We start from the raw sequence: 13,739 nt of genomic DNA, 5'->3' as shown, positions 1-13,739 counted from the left end.
TAAGATTGGCATGAAATTTCTGATTGGTCGCATTCACAAAGCTAGTGGCTACGTAGTCAAAATTCAACTAGCTTTGTGAATGCAAAACTACACTACAAAGCTAGTCAATCTGGAACTGGCAAATTGACAAATCCAAATATATAAAATAAGAAACATTTTTGATTTGATAACTTTAACTAATCTTTCGTGTTTTTAAATTGAATAAATCGAATTTATGACACAATTTGTATGATTTATATTTGTATTTAAATACTGAACGAATTATTTCATTTTGATTTCGTGTGTCTTTACTGAGCAGCTGATTCTGAAACATCAAAATTATTCTCCATTAACTTTGTAGCCGAATTTTTTACTCTACGTCGGAGGGGAAATTTCAACTACTTTTGTAGTTAGATTTAGCCAATCAGAATCCCTTGCCACTAGCCAATCAGAATCCGTAGCCACTAGATTTGTGAATGCGACCATTATGTTTTAATTTGAGTCATTTAACATTATTTTCAAAATTATAAATATTCGTCGCATTTGAATAATTTGTGATAAAAGAAGAAGATTAATAAAGTGGACCATATCGAACAATTACTTAATTATATTCAAAACCTAATTTTCGTTTTAATAATTCTAGTTGTGTTTCAAGTCTTTTTTCTTTTTCTGTTAAGTTTATTAAGTAGAAGTTTAAAAAAAAACATTTAATTTATACTTTGATTCTTTTTAAACACGGAAATGTATAAGAAAAATAATAAAAAATTTGTTTCTAATTTCTTAACTAAGCTTGCAATTATTACTTGAAAATCTTAACAAAAAAAATATTCAAATTTTAACATATTCATTCCAGTCTTTTGAAGTCTAATACCAAAGTAAAACGAAAGACAAAGTTTAACATAATCTCAAAATTACGGAAAACAACAGTTATTATATATTAAAACATTTTATTTCTTCCATATTTCAAATTAACTTTTACTATTTCTTGAATGTCACATTAAATTAAAAAAAAAACTACTACTACTACACAGAAAAAACTCCTCAAACCATTTGGCAGCTCTTTTTTGAGAGCTTAGCTGACTTAGCAACTCCTACTTATTTGTCAGCCATTGTATAAATATTTCTATAATTGAATAAGATAATTACGGTGTTCAAAATATCAGACTTTTTAGAGGCAAATCATTTTGACATGTCATCATATTCGCTATCTACTAATTTAAAAATATCAGCCTCGTTTTCCAATCTCTTTTAAACCAACAAGATGGTACGAGATATAGAAAATCATAATTATTAAATATCCATTACATGAATAATGTCTTTTTTACTTATTACGTAACATAAGTTTTAAGCCTAATGAATTGCTAGGCAAATGCTTTTGCCAATCTTTCAATAATCGTTTAATCATATTCTGAAGATTTACTAAACAAAGTACAATTTCCAGCGGATTGCAAATGTCAAATGTCACATTTGAATTTTAATCAATATTACAACTCCTCTGAATAGGTATCAATGAAGCCTTAAAAGATAGAGAGATATCTTCAGTTGCTTTGTCCATATAAACACGTGCTGTGATTAAGCTTGCATTCATATTCTAAAATATTCTTGTCAAACTAGAAATATTACAAAATGTTTGGATTTGCATGCAGCATATTTGTCAGTTTCTTTACAAAACCATTCAGATTTGTTCAAGTTCAAAAGCTTGTTTCATTCAAAGTGTGTTAGGAGCTTTAAAGTTTTATTACTTTTTACGGCTTTTAAGTGTTTAACGATCAATAAACTAGGAAAATACCAAGCGTTGTGAGTAAAACAGTACAAACAAAAAATTGTAAACGTGTAAAATGCCCTCAACTGCCGCACTTACCTACACTGTTTGTCAAAAATACTCACCTAAAAAAATGGGGAACCATTGTACGTTTCCCCTTCAAAACAATTTTGTTTACATTGTTGTATTTATAATTTTGACATAGTACTGCTCATGAATGTATCAACCTTCAGGAAGTTATTGTCATGTCGAATTGAAAATTTTGGCATTTATCGAAGTGTCAAGTATGTTCAGGAAACTTTTTTGTATAAATCAAAAAAAACTGAAGAAAAGATTTGTCAAGATTACTTTCCGAACAAAAATAGTATATACATACCTTCAAAATAATTGTATGAAAAATAGTGATGGCACGCTAAGGATCACCACGGACTTAAAAAGTCTAAGAACCTACATACAAAAGTAAGAAAGTAAAAAGTATACTACTTAAAGTTGGTAAAAATTAATTTTCGACAAAATTATTGTGGTAACAATTACAATATTGAATTTAAACTAGTTTTATCTTATACAAAAAATAATGTTTTTGACATTTAGTAAGTTTTTAGAAAAAATTTACCTGTCAGTGTCAATGATTTGTGTTTTAATTTATATATCTGTCGGAAAAAAGCGTCCGATAGTTTTGTAGTATGAAATTTTTTTTCAATGACAGGCATTTACAATAACCGCTGTAACGACCTGTCAAAACAAAATTCATTGATTGGTTTCAAATGGCGTTTTTCATTTTTAGTTCAGAGCTGAGCTCTGAGCAGAGTCTGAGCTAGCTGAGAAGAGTAGAGTAGTGTTCTGAGCAGAGTATGTTCAGAGCTCTCTAATTTAATTATAAAACAACTTGAGCACTAAACTGTCATGATTTTAAATGTCGTCTGTTTGAAGGCGTTCAAAATTTTCTTTAATCAAATTAATTAATAAAACAGTCATAGAGTTGGTTCATTTGACTCCTGAAATGAATTTGATTCATAAAAATGCTATATGCAATTAATTTTTTTCTAAATTATCTTTCCTTCTACACTAAAGCGACTAGCCTCTTTCGTCATTTTTATTGTTTTGACGATAATTTTTTAATTTTACGGCTTTCAAATATCAAATTGTTTGTGTTCAGCATTTTAATCCGTTTACTCTTTTATTTTTTATAAAAAAAAAACTAAGGACATTTAATATTAAAAAATTATGCTTAAAAGTTTCACCATATTTCCGCTATACTTAAAGAAGAGCTAGTAGCATTAAGGAGTTGATGACACCAACCCGAAGTTAGTTACCAGCAGTCTATATTAATGAAAGGGACAGTGTCAACGAATGGCCCCATACTTTTGTAATCCAGAAGCTTTGTATGAAGAGGAACGCTCGGTGTGACATCTTTTGATGGACTTCGTAAATAGTTTATTCATCATGTTCCACATATACATATATACAAAGTAAAAAGTTATTTAATTTGCATTCGCACCTCAGCGGAAGTCAACATGCCTAGACGTAGTACCAGATAAACTCCTCAATGTTTAGCTGGAGTATCAAAAGGTTAACTAACTTTTTATAAACAGCATTTTCTTATTAGATCATTCGTCCTATAAAAAAAAAAAACTATTTGATACGTCTACAAGCTTCAAATTCATATTCTAGGACGTTTTAACAACGAATCCACTTTCTGTCAATTATTTTTGAGGCTAGCACCTAAAACTTATTGAATGTCCATCTATAGACTATCTGCAGATAATCATTTAAACTTAAACAGCCAACGAACACATTAATTTACCGGAAAACATAATCCGTTTCCGCTCTTTTGTTTCTTGTGATTTGAAGTAGTGCCATCTATATTTCAAGATTTTGCCAGCAAGTTCTTGATTCTTGTCACAATCAGCTGTTGTGTGTCAATCGATTAAATAACATTTTCCTATTTTTTTTTTGTTCATCCAATCCATTTCACGTGTAATATACTTTTGCTTCCCGGTTTTCGATTGCTATTTTTGAAAATATTATGAATAAAAGACTGGTCAGTAAAATATTACTGGTCTCATCAATTGCCGGTGGATCATATTTACTGGGTACGCGGATTGAACGACAACGCTTACAGCAGAATTTCGATAAAGCCACCGCAACAGATCCCTATTTGTTTTGCAATAAAGACAGTCTATGGAAGGATGTGAGTTGGATTCTAGTTTATTTCCACCTTAAAACTTAAGAACCTTCGTTTGTTTTTAGATTCAATCGAAACCTGGTTTGCCAGTATTTGCGACGGTGTCTGCAGCCGTTCCTGTGCCAGCTACTGAAACAAAAAACCTAACTGCCACACCAAGTCGTGTGTCGCAGATTATGAAATATGGATTTCCTGGTCTGGATCACGTTCGTTCCTATTCTGACTATGTTCTCTCTTATGATCGACGCAATCGCGTCGCTCATTGGGTCTTCGAACACCTTACCAAAGAATCCATACAACCAAATGATGCTGTCGATCGTTCCAAGTGTGACTTTCGCCCCGACGAGAGCATCCATCCGTTCTTTCGATCTCAAAACACCGACTATAGAAAGTCGGGCTTCGATAGAGGTCACTTAGCAGCTGCTGGCAATCATCGTCTGCATCAAAAACATTGTGACGACACGTTCTATCTAACAAACATGGCACCACAGGTGGGACAAGGTTTCAATAGAGATTCCTGGAATCGACTTGAAAGCTATGTTCGAAAGCTGACAAAAGAATATCCTAATGTTTATGTTTGCACCGGCCCACTTTACTTGCCCCATCGAGAGGACGATGGCAAAATGTACGTTAAATACCAGGTTATAGGAACAAACAATGTGGCAGTACCAACGCACTTCTATAAGGTCATTGTTGGTGAGACGGCTGATAATCATTTGGAAATGGAAGCCTATGTAATGCCAAATAAGGAAATCAACAACGAGACACCATTGCAAGTGTTTCAAGTTCCTCCAGAGACGATAGAACGAGCGGCGGGCTTATTGTTTTTCGATACAATCAATCGAAAACAATTGTCTAAGATCAATGGAAAGAAAGTTTAATCGAAATTAGTTAAATTTAGTAAATAAAATGTATAGTGTTTTTATACATTACAAAAAGTTGCAATACCTACCTACCTAGTAAAATAAAAGTTGTTTTAAAGTAAGTAGACTTTGAAAATTTATATTTTTTTTTTTTTTTTTTTTTTTTTAAATAAATAAGACCTTTTAAAACAATGGATTTCTTTGTTTGGTAGGGTTTTAAATTATATTCCAACTGATGCAAAGTTATGTATCAAACTTCCAAGCCACTTGTTGACGATTTTGAAAAATAATACATGATTTTAAGTATTTGGGTTCATGGTTAAGTGGATTTCGAGGGTTATTATTATTATTATAATTTTTGTACCTATAAAAGGATTATTGTGTCATACAAGGCTCTTGCATAGCATAAGTAACACTCTTGTTTTTCGGATAAGAAAATCGCTAGATAAAAAAGCCACATCGCGAAGTGCATAGTTATCAGAAAAACTTTGCAAATCTCGAAAAGAATTAGCATCACATATTTTCGTTGTAAAAAATTTAATATAGGGTGTTTTTTCTAAGCTGCATAGTATGTTTTGATCGCTTTTGTCTATGGTTTGACAGATGAGTATGTCAAATTTTGTTGACATTTCTGTTCAGGTTTCGCATTGGGCAGGTTCAGACAATTTGAAAGTGAGTCAAGTTTTTGGTATCTGATTGGTCTGCTAGAAAAATTTGGAAATTGTCAATTCTTTCCAACTATCAAGTCAAGTCTTCTTGCGTCAAAATGACAGCTGATCTTTATTACTCGTGTATTAATTTAGTTTCTGCACTCCATTCCATTTAATTTTTGGTGTGAGAAGTTTCTTTGACAAATTGGAAGAGAAATATTACTTATTTCTTTGCAATACAAAATGGAAATCCTAAAGGACTTGTAGGTTGCTTGAATAGTGTTTTGAGCAACTTGTCATGCAGCGCGATAAACCATACATTTATTTCAAAATTCATATTATTCAGACATTTTTTCTTCACAATTGTTCTTTTCAACTGACCCCTCGTTATTGTGAATTAACGTATCTTAATTCATTTACTTACTTAAGGTGGCGCTACAGTCCCGTGTGAACTAGGGCCTCACCCAACAAACTTCTCCATCTAGCTCGGTCCCTACCTAGATGTATCCAGTTTCACGCTCCAAGTTGGGTGAGGTCACTTTCCACTTGTGCGCGCCACCTGATGCGCGGTCTTCCTCTACTGTGCTGTCCTGTGGGTGTGGATTCGAAGACTTTCCAGGCCAGAGCATTGGTTTTCATGCGCTCTACGTGACACAGCCATCTTAGTCGTTGGACTATTACTCTTCTGGCTAAGTCTACGTCGCTGTACACCTCGTCGTTCCATCTTCTCCTCCACTCCCCTTCAATGCATATGGGACCGTAGATCGAACGAAGAACTTTTCCCTCGAACCGACCCAAAATGCTTTCATCCGCTTTTGTCATAGTCCAAGCTTCTGCACCGTATAGCAGGACGGGGATGATAAGGGTCTTATATAGCTACACTTTGGTCCCTCGAGAGAGGACTTTACCACTCAATTGCTTTCTTAGTCCAAAGAATCAGCGGTTAGCAAAAGTTATTCAGCGTTTGATCTCAGAGCTGGTGTCTTTTTCTGCGTTTACAGCGGAGCCTAGGTAGACGAAGTCCTTGACTACCTCAAAGTTATGCCAGTCGATGGTGACATTTTAACCAAGATGTCGGTGTTGTATGTCCTTTCTTGACGACAGCATTACTTTGTTTTGCCCTCATTAACCGTTAAACCCATTTTTGCCGTTTCTGCCTCTCTGGCGATTGTGTCAATGTCATCAGCATATGCTAGTAATTGGACAGACTTTTGAAAGATAGTGCTTCTAGTGTTGACGTGAGAGCCCTGCACTATTCTTTCAAGCACGATGTTAAAAAAATCACATGGCAGTGCATCAACTTGTCTAAAACCTTTTTTGACATCGAGAGGTTCTGTTAAGTTGTTTCCAACCTTTATTATTTTAAAGGCGATGTTAAATAGACTGATTCCTCTATAGTTGGTGCAGTTTAGAGGGTCTCCTTTTTTCAGGATCGGGCAAACAATACTGAGGTTCCATTCATCGGACATGCTTTCTTCTGACAATATCTCACAGATAACATGGTGCATGCTTCTAACCAACTTATCTCCATCTGCTCCAGCGGCTTTATAAGACTTCAGCTTAGATATGTCAATCTTTACTTCGTCTAAGTCGGGAGGACGGGATTGTTGGCTTTCGTCGTCTATGTTGAATAGATTATCCTGCCTGACAGCGGAATTCAGATCGTCGTCACCGTTATACAGTCTGCAGAAGTGGCCCTTTATATACTGCGGTTCCACTATGATGTTTCCACGAACGAAATTTACCTTCTTAAGACTACATCTAAACATTCGCAGTGATCTTTCCGCGATATTTAGGGAAATTTTATTCACTATAACCTCAAACTGTTATAATTACTATGATCATTGACGTCAAAACTCAAAAGCAGACTTCCGGTTCTTCAATAAAACCCTCCAATTATCCTGATACAGGCCTGGCCAAACATGTCTTATCATTTCCGTACCAAAATACTTTTCAAATCTATTGAGTTTTCCATAAGTAAAATAAATCAATTTATTCTAGATTTAGATCTGTCAAAACACAAATTGTCCGTTTTTGGATTCCATGGGGCAAAATAAATTGATCTATTTTTTATTTTAAAATTAAATCTTCATATCATCATCAAATTTACCCCTCTTGAACTAATACTTATGGGGGTTTCCATGCGAAAATTCAGATTTCCTTCAAAAATTAATTTTTGTTTGTGGCGCATGGAACACGAATGGAATAGTTTTTTTTTTCATTGCATTAGTTCAACTTTCTGCACGTGTCAACGAGAGCTATAGAACTGTCAAATTACCAGCTAAACATTAAAAAAAATGAATTAGTGTTTATTCAGAGGGGTAAATCTGCCGAAAAATCCAGATCTTCAGATTAGATCTTAAATCACACCTAGACCAGATAGATATGTTCATAAACGACATCAGCGTAGGAAAGTTGGGTAGGGTCAGACAACATAACACATAAGGGACTTCATTTGCAGTCAACTTCTTTCTATGAACGTACATTTTGACCAAAGCAACTAGTTATTTTTTTAAGTGTCATGAATTTCAATTTTAGAACTATACTTCACAAACCTCTATTTTAAGTTCAAAGTACGAAAGCTACCAAAAAGATTATTGTCTAGAAAACACTCCTTAGGCAAGCTACAAGTCCATTACGTTTTGTATTGCAAAAAAGTATGACTTGTTTTTTTTTCAAATTGACATCTTTTTTCAGAAAGCATTAATTGAAGTTGTGCACAAAATAAATAAATCTTAGAGTAATAAAGTTCAGCTACCAGTTGAATAAAAAAAAAAAACAAAATCAACTGTCATTTTGACAAAAGTAGCATTAATTTTAAGGCAATTTTTTGGCAGCTGGCGAATCAGATCCCAGAAACTTGCCTTACTTCAAGTCCTGCAAATAGAGCGGCATGTAAAAGTTAAACAAACAGTAAAGTTTTTAATGGTAATTCTTAAATAATTTTTTTTGTTTTCAATTAAAATTATCTTTTTTTTTAAAGAAAAGAGAAGCTGCGGATTTAATGTGATTAGGAACATTCAATAACAAAAGTTTCCAATTCTCGACTAAAGGAAAACATTCCATTTTGGACGACGCACGGTTCTCTTTGAAATTTAAGAACATCAAGCAAAAACCTTTCCGCAGCCATTTTGGATTTTCTTAAACATTTAATGCAGTTCCAAACACGTTTAGTAGAATTCGTGTTTTCATAAATGTAAGCAAAAAGACGATTTTTCTAACTCAAATTCTCGACTTTTATGAAAACACCCATGGTTTTCCTTGCTCCACTGTCGCTACAAAGAATGTGATCTAAAGGAAATTCGTAGTCGATTCCTGTTTGCTCGTGCGATCTAGATGACGTCCATTGTTTACCAAGCTAAATTTTTGCCACATCTGAATAGTTATCCTCTCTTTACGAAACTAAAGCGAAGTCGAACAGGTCAGCCAGTTTCACATAAATGACATTCCCAACAAAGTAAAAAAAAAGAAACCGCTTTTTCAATTTTAGTATTTTTTATTAGTTCTTCTTTTTTTCTGTTTAATGTGAATGTTTAATAATGATTTAAAAAGAAAGGAGAAATAATTTGCGAGCTGATTCAAAAGATGATTACAAAATTGTTAGCTTTATGTGTGGTCTTTTCCAAGTTCTTTATTTCCTCGAGAATAAGAAAAACAAAAACGCCTTGAACAATATTAATGAATGAAGTGAAGAGTACACAAAAATGAGAACAAGAACAGGACAAGTCTAATATGAAAACTAGTACTCATTATCTTGTTTTGTTCGCACATCGTCGATCTTAAGGATCATCTTAACCAGCTGTGTGGCCAAGAGGATCTGTTGTTTCTTGGAATTCAGAGACTCGATAACATGATGGTTCTTCATGTCAGAATCACCTGTCAGCATGCAATCCACACCCAGACTGGGTAACTTCTCGACAACCTGGCGGGATTTCAACTCGGAGAGGGTCTCAATTGGATGAAGACCGCTGTTTTCGGCCAACGCCAATGGAATGTTTTCCAAGGCAATAGCAAACGAACGGAAAGCGTACTGCTCCAAAGTTGAAAGTTGATCGGCTTCCTTAGCCACAGCCAAGGAGCAACTGATCTCAGCGGCACCTCCTCCATAAACAATACGAGAATCCTACATTAAAAAAATTAAAAGCTGCATCTAATATTTGACCGGCAAATCTCGAACTTACCTTGATTAATGAACGAACGACACAGATAGCATCGTGGATGGAACGTTTGGACTCGGCAATGATCATTTCATTGCCCCCACGAAGGAAAATTGTAACCGCCTTTGAGTTGAGGCACTCCTCGATTACCAACATCTTATCCTTGGATGTTCCGAATGCTATGAATAGAAACAAACTTCTTATAAACACATCTTCTCTAGAATTATGTACCAAAGATTCCAACTTACACATTTCCCTGACAAGACCAGCCTTGCCAAGTTTCTCGGCTGAGAGTTCTTCGAAACGCGGCACAATACGCCCACCGGTAGCAATGGCAATCAACTCTATTTCAGGTCCTCCGACCCAACGCACAGCAGGCAGATTGTGTTGCAGAAGCAAGTGATTGGCTTCATCATCGAAGCCCCACTGACAGATGGCTAAAGTTGCTCCGGCATCTTTGACCTTCTTCACCATATCGGCGAACTTCTCGGCTTCATAGGCCCTCAGCGCTTTGTAGTCCTCAGCTGAGGTGACATCCAACTTATGCTTGGTCTTGGGCTTTGGTGGTTCAAATGGACAGGTGAGGATGGCCAATTTGACATCCTTCAATAATTTTGGCATCTGGGCGTGGCTCATGGTCTTGTCCACGACAACACCTTTTACCAACATCGAATCTTCCATCCTTCCGCCGACCTTAGTCTCGATCTTGATCAACTCGAAGTTTACGTCCTTGGCTTCGATGTCAGCCACATTGAGGACGGCATCAACTGCCATCTCGGCCATTTGTCGATGGCACTTATTGACAATCTTGCTGCCCAAAGTTGTCATCGCAACCTGGATGAGAGGTTCCTTGTTCTTGGGATCGATGGGAAAAGGCTCGGCAATTGATTCCAATTGCTTGACAGCGCACTGCGCAGCCAATTCAAAACCATCGGCAATACGAATTGGATGGATTCCACGATCGATTAGACTCTCGGCTTGTTCGAGCAAGGCTCCAGCCAAGACTACTACACCAGTGGTTCCATCGCCAATTTCATCGTCCTGCGATTGACTCAACTGAACCATCAATTTACCAATCTCATGCTCGACATCCATCAGCTTCAGAATCGTAGCACCGTCATTGGTTACTGTGACATCACCATCTGGACTAACCATGATCTTGTCCAGACCTTTGGGCCCTAGGGATGTCTTCAGAGTCGATGCTATTTGACGGGCAGCCAAAATGTGCGTCTAAGAGGAATAAGAAAGTTTTTTTTTTGAATTTAAGTCATCGAATCAAATGTGAGAATAATAAAGAAGTAAACTACAACGCAGTTGATCCATCTTCTGTGGACTCTTCTGGGAGTCTCTTTGGAAGTCAGATAGAACTTAAATAAAAACAGAAGAAAGAAAAGATTCTTCACCCAGCACATGTTTTCAGATTGTTCTAGACGTTTCTGTTTACTCCCGGAGAGGGGGAGGGGGTTGTTTTGGGTGTTTATCGAACCGAAAGAAAAAGATGACTCAGAGAAACTAAACTACATGAAACATAACCTCGAACCGGTTGGTTGCAAACAAAAATGTAGGTAGCTTCTTTTGTTAAAGGCAATTTTTATAAATTAAAAAAGAAATTTGGGAATTTTATTGTCTAAATAAATTATTAAAGACCATATGAATTAATTAACACAGGGGGAGAAGGGTAAGTAACATATTTAATTACTTTTAGGAGCAAAAATAGAAACATCTGGATGGAAATTTTGCTGTTGTATGATTTTGTGTGGGTTTTACACAAAGGTGAGTCTTTTTTCCGTGTCCATTTCATTGAAAATTAGGTTCTTTCTTTCATGTTCATCGGTTTCAACCGTTTTTCTTTGTAGGATATTTATTTAAAAAATAGAGTAAAGAATAATTATTCACCTTAATTGCATCGGTGCCTGTTATGCGTTTTTGATTCTCTTGATCACGCAAAATTATAAAAGGTCTGCCATATTCGTCGAAAGCGAATGTCCCCGGAAATCCACTCATTTTTTGATAATTAAAATCACAAAGGATTATTTAAATATTCACGGATTTTATTCACTGATATTTTACAACAATCTATCTCGAACGAATAAACTCGGCAGAACACAAGAGACAAGAAAATTCACAAGAGAGACAAGCGAAAAAAAATTAAACGGCAGTGGAAGCTTGTCAAAATTTTGACAGCAACTGTCATGTGATAAAAGAAACTAAACGAAAGTAGCGATTCAGGTGAGCATTCTGAGAAACAAGCAAAGGGATATTTATTTTAGTTGTGGTGTATTCAAAATAGACCAAGAAAATTGTTAAGGTACGTATTCATGCATAATTTGTGTCCAGTATTTGATAGATAACAAAAAGATTAGGAAAAAAACTATGAAACATTTATTTTATGTTTCAAATTTTCAAAATTTTGGGAAAAAACACATTCAGAAGAGATTAATTTAATTTATATTTCCAGGAAATGTATCTCACGATTTATTAAAAATTAAAACTTCAAAACAGCTTTTGCAAATGTATTAATTTGTATTATATTATTGTTTTTTTTTTTTTCTTAAAATAATGAAGTCTTATCTTATTATGATACTCGTAGTATAACTGTATTCATGTTATGATACATTTAATTCTTCATAATGGAACTGTCAAAATATTTACGGGGGTATTCTGGTCTAGAGACATGAATTTTATGTAATTTTTGAAGTGCTGTAGAAAAAAGCAAGCTACAATTTTACCATCAATTTTTTTATACATTATTTATTCACATTAGAAGCATACAAAAAAAAATAAAAAAGTAAAAAAAAATAAAAATTCCGTTAGTTATCAGCTGATAGAGTAGTGCGTCTCAAAAATTTGGTGCGTGACCATACCCACGATTTTAACTCTCCTAGAAATCTGAAATCAAAAACTAAAAAAGATTATTAATCTACAATAATGTCGCAATGTCTGGAACTACGGAAAAGTTACAAACATTTTTTTTTACAAAATGGCGGCTGTCTAAAGAAAAATACAAAAAATTTACCATTTTTTTGAACATTCTTCGATTTGTTAAAAATAGTAAAAATAAAAATTTGGGGATGGCCGTAGTTCCGGACGTAGACAAGTCCCTAAAGAAGACTTTCTTAAAATTTCAAGTAAATCGGTTCGGCAGAACCTGAGAAATCGTGGGTATCAGATTCAAAAAGACAGTTTTGAGAAAAACGCGTTTAAAGTACCCCATTATGCCTTTTGTTCTATTAGTTGCAGCCCAACCGATTTGGATGGCTGCTCAGCAAAATACTTATTTCTCCGAAAATAATTTGAATTTGGGAAAATCCTCTAGTAGACATATTCTTAAATAGTTAAACTATGAAAATATGAAAAGAAAAAAAAATCGATTTTTTTTAATTTCTAGACCAGAATACCCCCTTACGTTTATTTTTCTGCAGCGTAAATAAAATTATCTGATACATTTAATATGGAAAAATTCTAAAGCCATTTTTGACTTGAATTGACATTTTTTAATAAAGACAAATCTAATCTTAAATTAAGTTGCTCATTGGCAACTTCGACTCTGAGCAACTTTAAGGCGAGGTGCGCACATGCAACTTTTAGTTTTGAAACTGTTTGGTTTCTAAACTGAGCACTACAGACTTATATAAGAGTCCACGCACATGCAGAAACCATTCTGTCACCCATCCGATCAACTTTTTAGTTTGTGTTTTGACACAAACTAGACGATCACCTCGAACCAATTCCTTAGTTTGTGTCACAAGTAATTATAGGTAACTGCGCGGACATTCAACTAAATAATGGAGAAAAAAATGTAGTTATAAGGTGAATGAATGTTTCCTGTGTATTGGTTTATTTCGTTGATTACTTTCAGAGTTGCTTATGTGCGCGATGTTTGGGCAATTAACGATCGGACTATTTGGTTTCGAAAAAGTTGCATGTGCGCACCCATCCTAAGTTGTTAGGAACTAAATTGTTTAATAAATGCCGGGGTTTGCTTCTTACTTATTTATAATTAGTTTTTTTCAAAGTAGTTGTTAATTTACAAAAATAAGTGTCACAATTATAAAATTGCTTGAAATTACTTTTTTTTCAGAAAAATAATACCACAGTTTTAGTCCCTGGAAACTTCAAAACATTTTACAATACAGCAGAATG

General features: G+C 34.7%; 2 protein-coding genes across 2 annotated transcripts; one reads left to right on the top strand and one right to left on the bottom strand.

Annotated features, from left to right (window-relative positions):
* The first annotated feature begins 3,684 nt into the window (after nucleotides 1-3,684).
* LOC129949898 (endonuclease G, mitochondrial) lies at nucleotides 3,685-4,929 on the top strand. Its single transcript, XM_056061618.1, has 2 exons — nucleotides 3,685-3,932; nucleotides 3,992-4,929. Exons 1-2 carry the CDS (start codon nucleotides 3,768-3,770, stop codon nucleotides 4,805-4,807), a joined length of 981 nt encoding a protein of 326 aa, XP_055917593.1. The 5' UTR covers nucleotides 3,685-3,767; the 3' UTR covers nucleotides 4,808-4,929.
* A 3,986-nt stretch (nucleotides 4,930-8,915) lies between these two features.
* On the bottom strand, nucleotides 8,916-11,766 carry LOC129950305 (T-complex protein 1 subunit epsilon). The gene is made up of 4 exons (XM_056062202.1): nucleotides 11,493-11,766; nucleotides 9,845-10,826; nucleotides 9,621-9,775; nucleotides 8,916-9,562 (listed from the first exon to the last, which is right to left on the bottom strand). Exons 1-4 carry the CDS (start codon nucleotides 11,598-11,600, stop codon nucleotides 9,179-9,181), a joined length of 1,629 nt encoding a protein of 542 aa, XP_055918177.1. The 5' UTR covers nucleotides 11,601-11,766; the 3' UTR covers nucleotides 8,916-9,178.
* Nucleotides 11,767-13,739: the final 1,973 nt, after the last annotated feature.

The sequence above is a fragment of the Eupeodes corollae genome, chromosome 3 (genome assembly GCF_945859685.1).
Source record: "Eupeodes corollae chromosome 3, idEupCoro1.1, whole genome shotgun sequence".
Taxonomy (NCBI): domain Eukaryota; kingdom Metazoa; phylum Arthropoda; class Insecta; order Diptera; family Syrphidae; genus Eupeodes; species Eupeodes corollae.
The sequence above is the reverse complement of the archived record's forward strand: the minus strand, read 5'-3'. Positions and strand labels throughout refer to the sequence as shown.

Excerpts from the sequence above, each read along its gene's own strand:
- LOC129949898 (XM_056061618.1), top strand. The coding sequence starts at position 3,768 with ATGAATAAAAGACTGGTCAGTAAAATATTACTGGTCTCATCAATTGCC. Across the intron at positions 3,933-3,991 it reads AAGACAGTCTATGGAAGGAT|ATTCAATCGAAACCTGGTTT; the intron begins GTGAGTTGGATT and ends GTTTGTTTTTAG.
- LOC129950305 (XM_056062202.1), bottom strand. The coding sequence starts at position 11,600 with ATGAGTGGATTTCCGGGGACATTCGCTTTCGACGAATATGGCAGACCT. Across the intron at positions 10,827-11,492 it reads CAGGCACCGATGCAATTAAG|ACGCACATTTTGGCTGCCCG; the intron begins GTGAATAATTAT and ends TATTCCTCTTAG. Across the intron at positions 9,563-9,620 it reads TCGTTCGTTCATTAATCAAG|GATTCTCGTATTGTTTATGG; the intron begins GTAAGTTCGAGA and ends TTTTTAATGTAG.